This window comes from Lingula anatina, chromosome 3, assembly GCF_051362555.1.
Source record: "Lingula anatina isolate TDL-2025a chromosome 3, LinAna3.0, whole genome shotgun sequence".
NCBI classification, from domain to species: domain Eukaryota; kingdom Metazoa; phylum Brachiopoda; class Lingulata; order Lingulida; family Lingulidae; genus Lingula; species Lingula anatina.
In genome coordinates, this window is record NC_141769.1 from 19,227,704 (window position 1) to 19,244,474 (window position 16,771).

The 16,771-nt window shown below is 38.1% G+C and overlaps 1 protein-coding gene across 1 annotated transcript in view; it reads left to right on the forward strand.

The window, feature by feature from the left end:
- Positions 1-10,539, forward strand: part of LOC106180615 (uncharacterized) — a 29,349-nt gene extending 18,810 nt beyond the window's left edge. Inside the window, exons 2-10 of the mRNA XM_087009059.1 lie at positions 5,293-5,337; positions 5,520-5,635; positions 6,907-7,080; positions 7,532-7,578; positions 8,273-8,298; positions 8,781-8,893; positions 9,404-9,547; positions 9,947-9,993; positions 10,323-10,539. Of these exons, the coding sequence (XP_086865185.1) occupies positions 5,306-5,337; positions 5,520-5,635; positions 6,907-7,080; positions 7,532-7,578; positions 8,273-8,298; positions 8,781-8,893; positions 9,404-9,547; positions 9,947-9,993; positions 10,323-10,355 (732 nt within the window). The 5' untranslated portion in view covers positions 5,293-5,305 and the 3' untranslated portion in view covers positions 10,356-10,539. The remainder of the gene's footprint in view (positions 1-5,292; positions 5,338-5,519; positions 5,636-6,906; positions 7,081-7,531; positions 7,579-8,272; positions 8,299-8,780; positions 8,894-9,403; positions 9,548-9,946; positions 9,994-10,322) is intronic.
- The last annotated feature ends 6,232 nt before the right edge of the window (positions 10,540-16,771 follow it).

A 16,771-nucleotide genomic window follows, 5' to 3' on the forward strand; every position in this document is an offset into this window, starting at 1 on the left:
AAAAAATAAAGTTCAATCATCTAAGAATTATTTTTTATAAAAGAAGACTGTAGATAATAGATGATTAATCGTCTGTAATGCAATAAATAGTGGGTGTGCCTTTCCTGGTTTTGAACAACAGCTTCACATTGTCTCCTGCAACTTGCCACCAAATTCTGCCAATCTTGCTTTGGGGGCCGGTTCCCTTCTTCAATTACTGCATGCTGGACCTCTCTAATGTTTCTAACTGGAGGTTGGCTCTCATTTACTGCCCTGTCAATCATATCCTAAGCATGTTCGATTACATTGAGAATTGGCGAATATGCAGGCCAATCTAAATTTGGGATACCGTGCTGTTGCAGTGCGTCTTGCACGGACCGTGCTTTCTGGATGGGTGCATTGTCCTGCATCAAAATGATTTTTCCTCCTGGATTTGCTTGAATGTGTGATTGTATGCGCCCCAATGCTATTTCTTCTCTGTATTGCTGACCAGTGTACCTCCTTTTAATGAAGTACAGTGGCAATATTTCATCATATGAAATACCGCACCATACTATGACGGATACTCCGCCACTCTGAACACGTGGAAGAACACAATCATCCTGAAACGCTTGGTTTGGACCTCTTCAGATGCCTAGCTTACCATCTGCATACATCAAAGTGAATCTGGTCTCCTCAGTCCACAGGACCTTTCGCCCAGTCCTGAGATTCTATCTTTCTCGGTATCTGGCTCATGTCAATTTTATCAGCTTGTGTCTGTTGGTCGACTGTGGCTTTTGACGCGGTCTTTAAGATGGAAGTTCAGCCTCAAAAAGATGCCTGTTGACTGTTTTCCTACTTATTCGAACTCTTCCTAATCCAGGCCAGATGTTCCTCAGTTGTTTGGGCGACATGAACTGGTCGTGGTGGCATAATCGAACCAGACATCTTCATCTCTTGCGTCGGTTAATATTGGTCTACCAGAAAGAGGCTTGTCCAATACATGATGAGTTTGGCGCCATTTTGCTACCAGCTTGGGCACTTGACTTGGTGCTACTCCTTGTTGCCTTGCAGTTAGTCTCTTTGGCACCCCAGCACGATAGCTTCCTATTATTTGCCATCTGATTCCCTCGTTGATTCTTGATTTAACCATTGGTTGGTATAATATAACAAATTGTGCCCATGAAACTAGCCAAACTGGAAGCTCTGCATGGCATGCTCAAACTGTGTTTTTCGAAAGTGGCACCCCCATTGCATATTCTACCATGTCCAACAGTAAATACTACTCAAATGTCACGGTCCAGTAAGTCAAAGTAAAAACAAGAGAATTAACTAGCTACTGTACAAATTTTGTCTCAATAAAAAGCTTGGTTGCTGAGAAATTTGAAAAATAAGACAGTGTTGCTTAACTTATGAGCATCAGTGTAAATATATTTATTCAAACATAAAGGAAAAGAAACATATGTCACGATGGTATTAGCTTAAATGTTACTGATTACGCATATTCTTAATAGTCACTTCCTAACTACGTTATCTACATTTTCTTCCTCTCCCTTCAACCTCCAACATTGCATTCCACCGTTTACATTACATTTGCCGCGTAAGTACGACGAGGTCATGCCAATCAATTCAGTTACTCTACAAAACACTCCCCACACCTTATACACTCGAGGCTGTCAATCACTAACATTATCTCCCGGGGACGATATGCCTGTCCCTAGGCATATTTTAAATTAAAATAATATACCACTAAATAATCCTTCTTGAGCACTCCATTTTTATCAGACAGTCATACCAAAAATATAACCAAGTGAAAAAATTCTATATAATTTACTTACACATAAAATAGAAACACATTCGACATGAAACCAAAAATATAACTCAAAGGAAGATATTTTAATAACTTTTTGGAAAATCAATTGTTCGTGGATATGTTTCGTATTGGCATTTTAATGTGTGTCCCAAGAGTAGAGATACTTTTTGCTTGTTTTCGACCGCACGGATATTTAATCTGTTACTCTCTTATTATGGCTCTGACACATTTTCTTATACGGTTTCCCTCTTTTGGTTGTCATTTTTGATATAGTAGGAATGCACTACGTGAGACAATAGGGTCGATCACTCCCTGTCCAGTAAGCAGCAGTGAACGCAATGTTGCGACCAGCGCATCGTTCGTATGAAGAACTTGTTCATCTTCATGTTTATCCACACTGTAGCACTCCTTTGAGATGACTATAAGAGAAACACTTGTTTACATGTATATCAAGTTCAATCCACGAATGTATAAAATTATACTGTGAAATAATCAAGTCACAAAATGTGAGAATTCCCACTTGATTTCTACATGTATATCATCAGTTTCATGTCATCATACTGTTCATATTACAATAATCGTCTGGTTAAATATCGATAATCAGTAATCATAAGATACATTAGCTGAATATAGATATATTTATAATCCTTCACGTATTTGATATTCAATACATAATGCTTAACGTGTCATAATAGCCATGCACATGCAATAACATATTTGACTCAAAGTTAGCTCATAAAATTTTAAGTTCGTTTTCACACAAATGAATAGTTTCCATTTGGTAATAATAATAATAATACATTTATTTTTAGTCTAAACTCCATATGAATATGTTCGTTAGACTTAACAAATATGTACATACATATAACAAGTATACAACTGGTCAAAACACGCTGTGTATACAATCTCGCCTCCCTGGGGAGGATACAGCCCCGCTGCCGTGTGAGGCACTGAGTGCTATCAAACTTACAATATCGTTCTCTGCCTGACCAGGACCCTGCTTCAACCCCATAAGTGCTGAGTGCCAAGCGGGGAGACAGCAGGTACCGTTTATAAAGGACTTGTATGTCCCCGGACGGGTTTTGAACCCACGTCCTCCCGCTCCAGAGGCGGACACTCTAACCACAAGGCCATCCGGTTGGCATAGTCCATTGTATCATTCATTTTGAATTACAGCATGAGAGTTCAGTTCCATATAATTCAAATTAGTCCTTCTAGACAGTGAATAACGCTTGTCATCTGCCATTCATTGTGAATTGATAAATGTCTTCTTCGCGTACGTTGACGCACGTATATAGATAAATGTTCACAGTTTCCTGTACAGTATTTCCATGAATGTCCAATATCCAGCGTTTACGCATATATCCAATGTGAATGATGTAGAAATGCATGTCAAAAAGAAAAAAAAAATAACTACGAAGGTTTTAACAGTCATCATCAAAATTCAATACAGTTATGTGTGTTAGGCAAAGATTTAACTTGCCCTGGTATTATTCACGCAGAAGTTTATGACTACAATATAACTAGTATATAACCATGCTAATAATATAATAATATTTCCAATTACAGTACTTACATGTAAAGAGCAGTATGAGGGGAAAATAACTAGTGAAGAGTGCAAGGAGGCTACTAAGAGTATGAAAAATGATGCCTCTCCTGGGCTGGATGGCCTGACTGCAGGTTTTTACAAAATGTATTACTCCAAGTTTGAAAAAGTGTTTATTGGTGGAGCGCTGAAGTTAGTGTCTGGTTTCTAGTTTCCAGTTTCGTTTTTCAAAAACGAACCGGGCAACCGGAAATTAGTGTCATTTCTCAGAAACGAACCTGACAACTAGAAACTAGTTTCGTTTTTCATAAACGCTTCTGGCATCCAGAAACTAGTTTCATTTATCAAAAAAGATTCTGAAAAGCCTGGATCTGTTTTGCGGAGAATGTTACGGTCTCTCCTAACCGTGCGCTGAGGCCGGGGTGACCGCCTCTATAAGTCACAGGCCGCCTGCACAGCGGAAACTGGGAATGTGGTTTAGGTGGGGATGGGGGTGGGGGAATAAGGGTGGGGAGGGGGAGGGGGAAGCTAGAATCGTTTTTGCAGAGAGAAACAGGACAGGAAGGAGGGAGAGGCAACACGTGACTAACGTTTACCGCGCCCAGGTAACCCTCACCGTGGAAGCCTCTCCTCGCCGTGCGCTGAGACCGAGACGGTCGTCGATTAGCTCCTACGGCCATTACCGCGGAACAGGGAATGGTGTTTAGCTGGGGTGGGGATGAGGGTGATCAGGGGAAAAAGCCCCACTCCCACCGAGATCTCCCTAAGTAGTTTGAATTATGATTTTTAATTTTATTGAATTTTTCAACCAGAAACCAGTGTCGTTTTTCGACATTCATCCTCATTCCAAAAACTAAATGAACACGACAGAATAAATCTCAAAACCAGTATCTTCAACTTAATATTAAAATTATGTTTCTATATATAACATTGCAAAAACTTAGATCAAAAACCCCACTGTATTTCCAAAGGGCCTTTCTCATCATAAATTTGTCTGATGGGCGTGATAGTGATCAAGCGAACTGAAATAAAAATGCGCGGTTACGTTTTCGTCTTTTATTTGCTGGCATAATGCGGCTCTACAGAGGGTTGGTGTAATCCAAAACCAATACGGGAAACAAATAAAGCTAATAGACACGAGATAAGTGCAATTAACATTCAACCTTTAACAAACAAAACTCAAAGCAATATGCAAATAAAACGTGATTATTGCATGGTATGACATTCAACCTTTAACAAACAAAACTCAAAGCAATATGCCAATATTTAAAATGTGATTATTGCATGGTATGACGGTCGTGATGTGCAATTGCCCCCACCCCAGGGTTTAGCTTCGTCTGTTCACCGTCCGTGAGACTACTTTTTGACCGTGAGAGCGTCACAGTAACTTGTGAAGATAATTTGCATAAGGCGTGACACGTAAAAACATCAGACCACAATCTGTTATATAAAAGCTCGTGTCCTAGGTAAATGGGTCAGTTGACTAAGTTTTTGTGTCGTTCGTTATTGGTGCGGGATCCAAGTAAGTTATTTATATTTTTTATACAGTTTTTACTTTAACGCGGAAAGTTGAAGTTAAATTAGAGTGATTGCATTGTGGAACCTATTCATTCAGTTGCATGGGTGTTTATCAAAGTTTCTTGTTGTAGGGTTTCCCGGACCGATCGTAATCCTTTACTTCGGCACTAAGTACTTTTGCTGCAACGAAAACTAATAAGACGAATCTTTTATGACCAAGTTGCAACATCATTAAGATGTAATGCATTAGATTTTGCTAAATAATATTCTACATACAATGTGAAAAATTAAAATCGGAGCGTTTTTCTTAACACCAGGTATATTTTGCATTCTCATATTGTTAGTATAGTTTGATATTTACGCATGCCTTAAATGAAGATATGTAAGATACTTTATTTTCAAACCCGAATTTGTACGTATATTTAATAACATGTAAATCATATATGTTTCATTTCAGTAAATACAGAAACATGAAGTTTTTGGTATTCTTAGGACTTATAGGGTAGGTTGATATTTTTTCTGATTTTTCTTGGTTTAATTTATCTGTATTATTTTTAAAAAATCAGTTTGAAATGCTCAAAAATACGTTGAAATAGGAGCAGCTAGGTCCACGCCTATGTTTAGCTTAAGCTTTCGTAGATTAATTTCATACTGAGTATTGGAATATTCTTTTTCTATCTTCAGTTTTGCTCTTTGCCAGGACAGGATCGACCAGCTGTGTAGCTTGGTGGATGCCAACAAGGACGACTCCATCCAAAAGACCGAACTGATGGCCGTGTTCCTTTCATTTGATGACGACGGTAGGCAGTTGTTTCTGTCTCTCTGCACAACCGCATTTTCTGTTGAAATGACAAAATCCAAAATCATGGCAAAGATTCAATACATGAGCAGCAAACGTTTCACCAGTTCTCTTCATTTTCAACATGGTCTTGGAATACCTGCTCCTTTTAAGTAACGGGAAGTGTATCTTATATGCATCCGTGATTTTTTCAATTGAAAGCACGTTGCCGTTAAAATCAAACAATACATGAAGAAATGATTTTACAAGTATTATTTTGAAGAGAGATCGGCCTCAGTTTGTCAGTTCCGACCCGTTTTGTCCCGTTTAACGCAACTGAGGGTCCGTGTACCAGAAAGTTCGCCCTCCATTTATTTATAATGGTTACGGCTAGGCTGACCGAAGTGGGTCAAAAACTAAGGCGAGGCTTGCGTGTACAATTGCAAATGATTGGGAAGCGGACGCTGTATTAGGGGGGGGGGGGGGGGGACTCTATGTCACGTTACACCGGCTCCGTGAGCTCCGCTGGCTCAGCGTCATGTCGGCGGATACAAGTCACCGTTACCGCATTTCTTCCTAAACAACAGAGACCTGTGTCCTCATCTCTTGAAATTAGGTCACATATAATCTTGAACCCCTTGATTTGGAACTCTGTCGGTGCATTTGCATAGGCGTGACGCTCGTCGCAATATATAATGCAACCTTGTCAAAATTTTTGAAAATCAAATGCTAAATATCCCCCAAAACCAAAGGGAATATGGGAAATTCAAGTTACTATAGAAGTCTGACCGAATGTCGTTTGTGGAGATTTCAAATATGACCTTAGATTTTACCTTTGACCAATATTTTAAGGTCGAATGGGCCAATATTTTGTAAAAAAAATAATTATTTATGAAAAATATATTTGTGTCGAATTTTAGAAACTGAATAGACCTATGCTTTTTTTTATTATTATGGTGAGAAGTTTCACTTGGGGTCTCCTTTTATCGTCATAGGATTGTGGTCAATCGGTAAATTTCCACCATGGAAGCGGCCATTAAATGCCAAAATGGAAAACTCTCTTATTCAAGATCTGTTACTTGTTTGTTTCATTTTGTAGAGCTTGTCAAGCACAACACTGGACATTTTGGCCTTTTTTGTTTTCTATACTATTCTATGCATACCCACAGTTAATATTAAACGTGGAAAGGAAATCTTACACTGTCAATCTTGTGGCCGTGAATTAGAACCTTTGGCGTACTTTTCTCCATGAAATGTCCTTTGCAAATTTGCTAACCTTTATAATTGTTCCAGGTGATGGCAGTGTGTCGGAGAATGAGTTTGTCACCAATTGGGTTGCCTGTACAGGGTCCTCCCCAGAAGCTGCGAAGGCACTCTTCGACCTGACTGACGCTGCGGGTGGCGACGCGAACGGTGCAATTACGCCCAATGACGTGGACGCGGTCTTTGTCGCTTTTGATGCTGATGGTAAGTTCAGTTATGGAAAATTAAAATTACATCATTTTGGAATACGAGATTTGATAATAGGACTGGATAACAACAACAAGAACAACAGTTTTAATAATAATGATTAAACGTATTGTATACGAGCATGCCCAGCTATATACCTTGCAAGAAAATTTTGCTATATTATATTACCATTGCTGCTTTATAATCTTCTTTTCGACATGAGCGAAAAAATGAAGACTTTTCCTGTCGAACTTCGAGCGGCCACTGTGGCTTCCTCGAGCCTCAAACGGCGACCACGCCATAACTGTAGTCGAAAGGTAGCACAACAGTTGCCTCCCTGCTGGAGGTTATTTAGTTAAATTCATTTTTCTCCCCCACCAGCCATAAAATGAACCTCATAACATGCCATGTTTATGTATTATTTTTTTACTTCTTTATTTTAACACGGTGGTATTTTTTTTCTATCTAGGAAGCGGCGAAGTTTCTAAGGCCGAGTTTAGAGCCAAATGGACCGAGGTAAAATTATCTTGACATAAATGCAGTGTAGATTTTTCGAGGAAGAAGAATCACTGTTCTCCAAGCTGTAGTAACAACTTTTAACAGGGGCTAACGTTTGTTGGCAATTTGGGCACGGTTGTACAGGCATGTGATTCGCTATTTGTAGGGTGTCTGTATACGGTTGCTTACATCATTCTGATAACGCCATGTTATGATATGTTAGCCACGGTGAAAAAAGAACTGTTATAACGCCATTTGTTGAACCCACAGTTGCCTTTATCATCCTAGCACAGTTTAATTACCTTTCCGACCCCCACCAGAAAATTATGATCTATAAAACCGCTTAAGACTACTTAATAATTATTTCTAATTCTCAACAAATGCCATTTAACCATTCAACCATACTCTTTTACGGGGCGGTCAATAAAAACGACTTCTTTTTTCATCTCAATTTCAATGCAATTAAGAAATTTCCAACTTTCTTTTACCAATTTGTTCCACAAGAATGACCTTTTTACCCTTGCAAATTCTGCAGAAATTGGAAACCTTAAAAGTAGTCAAATTTCTATAATTGATAATGGTTTCCAATTCTCCAGAATTTGTAAGGATAAAATGTCATCCTTATTGCACAATTTGGTGAAAGAAAGTTGAAAATATCTTAATACCATGTACATGTATATCAAAATTGAGATGGATTCTCCTGTCATTTCAGATCACTGGGTCTTTGGCTGCTACCTCGTAAGTACATATTTGGAGCCTATGAATTTTTTAATAGAATTTGATTAGATATGCATGCTATGAAGAGCGCCTTTCTTTATGTAGTATAAGATTGAAAGAAAATAAAAAAAAATAATAATAAACCGACCCTGTGCATGGTTTAGTCTCCATAAAGTCCAGTTTTCATTTGTCCAGTTGTTGTTTATGGTAATTACCAGTAAAAATTTGATGTGCAACTTTTGCCTCGTCCCCCACCCCACAACCTGTATTTGTGCTAGTCTATCCCTCGCGACTGATTTTTTTCTTTGAAGTGTACACTTAATTTGTATGAAATTAGGCCCAGGACCTGCACGAAAAAAGAACATGGCATTATTATTGACCATGAATATTGTTTTACCCTCCAACTTTGAAGTGGGCGAAAATTTGTTCTCCAAGCGATTGCAAGCCCAGTGTAACAGCGTGTTTGCGATAGATCTTTTGAAGAACAATTCTCCATTTCACAGGACTCAAGTAACGATTAGAATACAGCAACTGTTCAATTTGGTGGACAGAAACGGCAATGGTATCATGACTCGGGGCGAATATTTCCACCTCCTAACAATGTTTGACGACAACAGTAAGTACTGGCATGGTGCTGAATATTTTGAATAATTTAAAAAATGAACACATGTAGTGTGTTAAACTTTGGCTTCATGTGTTAATTTGTTATCAAGCATAGTATAGCGGCCAAGGCAAAGACTGACAGTAATTGCCATTCAATGTCTACAAGCTGTTAAACCCAATCCTCTGTGATATGACGGAAAATTCGTGTCTGTCTGTCTGAGCCATCGGGCATCTATTAGAACAAGTCAATAGAACTTGTGTGAACGGGGGAAGGGGGGAGGGGGGCAATAACCTTTCATCATCTTATATATATATATATATATATATATATATATATATATATATATATATATATATATATATATATATATATATATATTTTTTTTTTTTTTTTTTTGGGGGGGGGGATGTCCTAAACAACAATTCCAGTGCCATAGGAGCTATATTTAGTAGTAACACCACTGGAGTTTGCTGGCTCCATCCCAGATATGATTTTCATTCTTGTTTCACCGCTGTGTTTCAGAGGACGGCGAGGTCACCCAGACCGAGTTCTTAGCTCACTGGCCAGGTACAAATGGTGCCCAGGTATTTGCGGCTGGCGCTGCTGAGGACGGTAAAATTACCCGCGAAGATCTGCAACGTATCTTTAATCAGTATGATGCCAACGGTAATAGCTCTTATTATGTTTGGAGATTCATTTTCTGACAGTTCCTTTTTATGGCTTCAAATATTTCTCAGAATTAACTGGATAAGTAATTATATTCAGGTGAATGTCACTTTGGGAACCGTTTATGTGTCTATATTTTGTTTCATATAAGCTGTGCGTGTAAGTAATATGCATTTAAGAACCTAAGAAAAATGAATCAAACAATTAACTTAATCATTGTTAACCTTTCTTTAATTGCTCTGATGCCGTGTGTGCGTTTTGAAGGATATAAAAATAAACAGAGAACAGATAAGGCACCAGAAGTATCGCAGATGGACGTGCTCAAGTCAGCAGTATTTTCCAGATTGAAAATCTAATTTCAGAATTCTTTTTCAAAAAACTTTCTATTTTTACTTCTAGGCGACGGCCAAGTCCCCTTTGAGGAATTTGCTGCAGCCTGGTTAAAGGTAACTTCTGTACAATTATTGCCTTCGGGTGAGGTGACTTCGGTGATTTATGCAACCCTCAGCTGGCATAATTGACCTCCGCCGTCGTATACATTTACGAGTGATATTATGACAGTTGTATGGATAAACAGTAGCTGTATTATTAACCCATGTTTTCAAATGGTAGAAATATATCTGGTATTACATACTCTTTCAGTCAGATCATTGCCATCCGTGTTGCCGTTGTCGTTGAGGTATTATATTATAAGTTGGGGAAAAGAGACAAGAGAGGGTGCACAATTGCTTTATTTGTTTTAAGTTGTAACGTTGCGGTATTTTATACATTCCAGATCGTTAGAGAGAATCCTGCCATTCTTGGTTGAGTGAACTCTTGCACATGATTAGTAACAGCGCTGAAGAAGGAATTTTAAATATTTGGTGCTTGCCTATCCCCCTCACAAAAATATGGACTTAAGTGTGTACGAAGTGTTCTCCCAAATTCTGATTTTTTATCTTGGATTTCGTGAAAATACAATACAGAGGGAAAATAAAGACCAATTACTTTGCTCTTGTTGTTTTGAATTATCAGAGCATTACAATTACAAGATAAATGTATTTATGCAAACATAAAGGAAAAGAAACATATGTCACGACGGTATTGGCTTAAATGTTACTGATTACGCAAGGTAAGAATTAAACAATTTTCATCTTCCTTCATATTCTTTATTGTCACTTCCTAACTACGTTATATACATTTTCTTCCTCTTCCTTCAACCTCCTACATTGCATTCCACCGTTTACATTCCATTTGCCGCGAAGGTACGACGAGGCCATGTCAATCAATTCAATCAATCAGTTACTCTACAAAACACTCCCCGCACCTTTTTCACTCGAGGCGGTCAATTACTAACATTATCTCCCGGGGACGATATGCCTGTCCTTAGGCATATTTTAAATTAAAATATACCTCTAAATAATCCTTCTTAAGCAATCCATTTTTTATCAGAAAGTCATACCAAAAATACAACCAAGTAAATTCTATATAATTTACTTACACATAAAATAGAAACACATTCGACATGAAACCAAAAATATAAATCAAAGGAAGATAAATTTATAACTTTTCGGAAAATCAATTGTTCGTGGATATATTTCGTATTGGCATTTTAATGTGTGTCCCAAGAGTAGAGATACTTTTTGCTTGTTTTCGACCGCGCGGATATTTAATCTGTTACTCTCTTATTATGGCTCTGACACATTTTCTTACACGGTTTCCCTCTTTTGGTTGTCATTTTTTGATATAGTAGGAATGCACTACGTGAGACAATAGGGTCGATCACTCCCTGTCCAGTAAGCAGCAGTGAACACAACGTTGCGACCAGCGCATCGTTCATATGAAGAACTTGTTCATCTCCATATTTATCCACACTGTAGCACTCCTTTGAGATGCCTATAAGACAAACACTTGTTTACATGTATATCAAGTTCAATCCACGAATGTATAAAATTATACTGTGAAATAATCAAGTCACAAAATGTGAGAAATCCCACTTGATGTCTACATGTATATCACCAGTTTCATGTCATCATACTGTTCATATAACAATAATCATCTGGTTAAATATAGATAATCAGTAATCAAAAGATACATAAGCTGAATATAGATATATTTATAATCCTTCACGTATTTGATATTCAATACATAATACTTAACGTGTCATTATAGCCATGCACGTGCAATAACATATTTGACTCAAAGTTAGCTCATAAAATTTAAAGTTCGTTTTCACACAAATTAATAGTTTCCATTTGGTATAGTCCAATGTATCATTCATTTTGAATTACAGCACAAGAGTTCAATTCCATATAATTCAAATTAGTCCTTCTAGACAGTGAATAACGCTTGTCATCTGCCATTCATTGTGAATTGATAAATGTCGTGTACGTTGACGCACGTATATAGATAAATGTTCACAGTTTCCTGTACAATATATCCATGAATGTCCAATATCCAGCGTCTACGCATTATATCCAATGTGAATGATGCAGAAATGCATGTCAAAAAAAAAAAAAAAAAAAAAAAAAAACTACTACGAAGGTTTTAACAGTTATCATCAAAATTCAATACAGTTATGTGTGTTATGCCCTGGTATTATTCACGCAGAAGATTATGACTACAATATAACTAGTATATAACCATGCTAATAACATAATAATATTTCCAATTACAGTACTTAAATGTAAAGAGCAGTATGAGGGGAAAATAAAAACTAGTGAAGAGTGCAAGGAGGCTACTAAGAGTATGAAAAATGATGCCTCTCCTGGGCTGGATGGCCTGACTGCAGGTTTTTACAAAATGTATTACTCCAAGTTTGAAAAAGTGTTTATTGGTGGAGCGCTGAAGTTAGTGTCTGGTTTCTAGTTTCCAGTTTAGTTTTTCAAACACGAACCGGGCAACCGGAAATTAGTGTCATTTCTCAGAAACGAACCTGACAACTAGAAACTAGTTTCGTTTTTCATAAACGCTTCGGCATCCAGAAACTAGTTTCATTTATCAAAAAAGATTCTGAAAAGCCTGGATCTGTTTTGCGGAGAATGTTACGGTCTCTCCTAGCCGTGCGCTGAGGCCGAGGTGACCGCCTCTATAAGTCACAGGCCGCCTGCACAGCGGAAACTGGGAATGTGGTTTAGGTGGGGATGGGGGTGGGGGAATAAGGGTGAGGGTGGGGAGGGGGAGGGGGAAGCTAGAATCGTTTTTACAGAGAGAAACAGGACAGGAAGGAGGGAGAGGCAACACGTGATTAACGTTTACCGCGCCCAGGTAACCCTCACCGTGGAAGCCTCTCCTCGCCGTGCGCTGAGACCGAGACGGTCGTCGATTAGCTCCTACGGCCATCACCGCGGAACAGGGAATGGTGTTTAGCTGGGGTGGGGATGAGGGTGATCAGGGGAAAAAGCCCCACTCCCACCGAGATCTCCCTAAGTAGTTTGAATTATGATTTTTAATTTTATTGAATTTTTCAACCAGAAACCAGTGTCGTTTTTCGACATTCATCCTCATTCCAAAAACTAAATGAACACGACAGAATAAATCTCAAAATCAGTATCTTCAACTTAATATTAAAATTATGTTTCTATATATAACTTTGAAAAAACTTAGATCAAAAACCCCACTGTATTTCCAAAGGGCCTTTCTCATCATAAATTTGTCTGATGGGCGTGATAGTGATCAAACGAACTGAAATAAAAATGCGCGGTTGCGTTTTCGTCTTTTATTTGCTGGCATAATGCGGCTCTACAGAGGGTTGGTGTAATCCAAAACCAATACGGGAAACAAATAAAGCTAATAGACACGGGATAAGTGCTATTAACATTCAACCTTTAACAAACAAAACTCAAAGCAATATGCCAATAAAACGTGATTATCGCATGGTATGACGGTCGTGATGTGCAATTGCCCCCACCCCAGGGTTTAGCTTCGTCTGTTCACCGTCCTTGAGAATACTTTTTGACCGTGAGAGCGTCACAGTAACTTGTGAAGATAATTTGCATAAGACGTGACTCGTAAAAACCTCAGACCACGATCTGTTATATAAAAGCTCGTGTCCTAGGTAAATGGGTCAGTTGACTAAGTTTTTGTGTCGTTCGTTATTGGTGCGGGATCCAAGTAAGTTATTTATATTTTTTATACAGTTTTTACTTTAACGCGGGAAGTTGAAGTTAAATTAGAGTGATTGCATTGTGGAACCTGCTCATTCAGTTGCATGGGTGTTTATCAAAGATATGGGTGCATGGGTGTTTACCAAAAATATTACCAAGTAAACAAATTCTATATAATTTATTTACACGTAAAACAGAAACACATTCGACATGAAACCAAAAATATAACTCAAAGGGAGATAAATAAATAACTTTTTGGAAAATCAGGAATGTTCATTGATATATTTCGTAATGGCATTTAGACTTTTTTACGTGTGGCCCAAGAGGAACATTTTGTTTGTTTTCGACCGCGCGGATATTTAATCTGTTCCTCTCTTATTATGGCTCTGACACATTTTCTTATACGGTTTCCCTCTCTTGGTTGTCATTTTTGATATAGTAGGAATGCACTACGTCAGACAATAGGGTCGATCACTCCCTGTCCAGTGAGTAGCAGTCATCACAACGTTGCGACCAGCGCATCGTTCGTGATGAAGAACTTGTTCATCTTCATATTTATCCACACTGTAGCACTCCTGTGAGATGACTATAAGACAAACACTTGTTTACATATATATCAAGTTCAATCCACGAATGTATAAAATTATACTGTGAAATAATCAAGTCACAAAATGTGAGAATTCCCACTTGATTTCTACATGTATATAATCAGTTTCATGTCATCATACTGTTCATATAACAATAGTCATCTGGTTAAATATAGATAATCAGTAATCAAAAGATACATAAGCTGAATATAGATATATTTATAATCCTTCACGTTTTTGATTTTCAATACATAATACTTAACGTGTCATTATTATCATGCACATGCAATAACACATTTAACTCAAAGTTAACTCATAATATCTTAAGTTCGTTTTCACACTTACGAAAAAGTCCTATAGGATCCTATAAGATCCTTTAGGAGTTTTTCGTTAGGACACACAAATGGATAGTTTCCATTTGGTATAGTCCATTGTATCCTCCATTTTGAATTATAGCACGAGAGTTCAGTTCCATATAATTCAATTTAGTCCTTCTAGACAGTGAATAACGATTGTCATCTACCATTTACTGTGAATAGATAAATGTCTTAGATCGCATTCACAACGAGTTGAGCCAGGCTTTACAAATCCTGGGGACTTAATATGGCGGACGTACATGAAAGAAAAACCGCCTAATCTTTTAATAGTCTCTCCGCCTCTCACATGCCTCCTCACACGTCGTCCCTGTGGGGGGACAGTCATTAAATCTCGGCTCCATTGGGACGACACATGGGGAGGCGTGAGAGAGGCGGAGAGACTATTAAAAGATTAGGCGGTTTTTCTTTCATGCAGATCAAGGTAAAAGAGCATTGTTTGCTATAAGTAAAATGGGAAAAATCATTACTTGAATGTTTACTAAATGTGCAGTTTTACATACACAAGTATAAAAAATAAAAAAAATCCAAGCACGCACAGCAAAATGTAGAGTAACGCAAAACATCAAGAACAGCGTAATCTCAGCAAATGTGCCCCATATAGTAGCTTAATTTCCATTAAGGCCACACTTTTTTTTTTATATGGATGACATCCTGCGCGCGCACCGATTTTGGTCCGTTCTCAAAAAAAAAAAAAAAAAAAAAAAAAATCCCCCCCCCCAAAGGAAGTCGGTTGTCGCAAACGTCGTTATTGAATTTGCCGGAAAATGCAATCGGCAATCCTCGGCTAATTCCGCAAGCTCCATACTGTCATTGTCAACTGCGGAGACATCCGAGTAGTTCCGAGTGTGGAAAATGAGCTTTCTGCGCATGCGTATTATCACCACGTGGAAATATGGCCGCTTTGCCGTCAAATTCATCTCTAGCATTAATTTCAAAATACACGACAATTAAAGTCATATCGAGAACGGGGGCCGTCGTTTTGGATTGGTTTGCCATTGATATTGGACATGGAGATATCACCCTTTTACAATTATACGAAAGGCTGGCCGCGGCCAGCGATCATCGCCCAGAAAATTTCAGTGACATTCTGTCCAAAGCAGCACATACCAGGGGGTTTTTTTTGGAGCGAAAAAAGGGTCGACAAGAGCGTCGTGGTATTTGGTGGAATGAAGGTCGGACAGGCCACCCGATAGTTGGCTGCTACGTGTGAGTCGAAGTAGACAAAATGGCATCGACCGAAATTACCTTTTCTAGATTTGGTTGTAGGAAGCATAGGCCTATCTTTGCTTCATTTTTTTAACAATTCTGTGAAGTGTTTACAATATTAATGCTTTAATTTTCTGAGAGTACAAATAAAGACACGCTGTTTATTTGATATTGTTTTATTGATTGCTATACCAACAGAATGCATGAAATTACCTTAAATAGATTTGGTAATATGCAGCATATATAGGCCTATTCATGACTTTTTACCTTTCTACGAAGTAGGCCCTATTCACAATGCTTTAATATTTTGAGAGCATGGATAAAGACATGTTGTTAGTTTGATACATGTTTCTGTGGTTAAATTAGTGTTTCCAGCTGTGTACTGAAAACATAACTTTTCTTAAGCAGTTTTTTTTTTTTTTGGACTGTTTTTTTTTTTCGCCCGCTCGCACCGATTTTGGGGTCCCCAGAGGATGTCATCCATAAAAATAAAAAAGTGTGGCCTAATAATAAAAGCATCATTTAAGTCAAAAATTTTCTGTCGATTTAATAAATGTTCTAATTTATCCAGAACGGTATATTTATTTAAGAGGAGGCTAACTGAAATATACTTTTATTATTTGTTTATTTTGTATTTGAAAATTGCCCATGTCACCCTGTTAATTAGAAGGTCTAAGCTGGATCAAGTCCGTGCTAAAATTCCTATGAAGCTGTGCAGGAAAAATTATTCCTTTATTTCTCTAGCTCCTCAATAAACCCGGGGTAAGATTTTATCTAGTACCCCCAGGTCTGCGGGAGCTGCTCTTTGAAACTAAAGCACAGGTAGATTTTTACCTGAGATAAATATCGCCAGCCATTTAACCCTCTAATTAAGAGGTAAAGGAAGTTCCAGTTAGATGGATGATTAAGATGGGACTTGTAAAGGTAACGGGCATCGTTTACCTCAGTTTAAGAAAAGTATCCAAGACG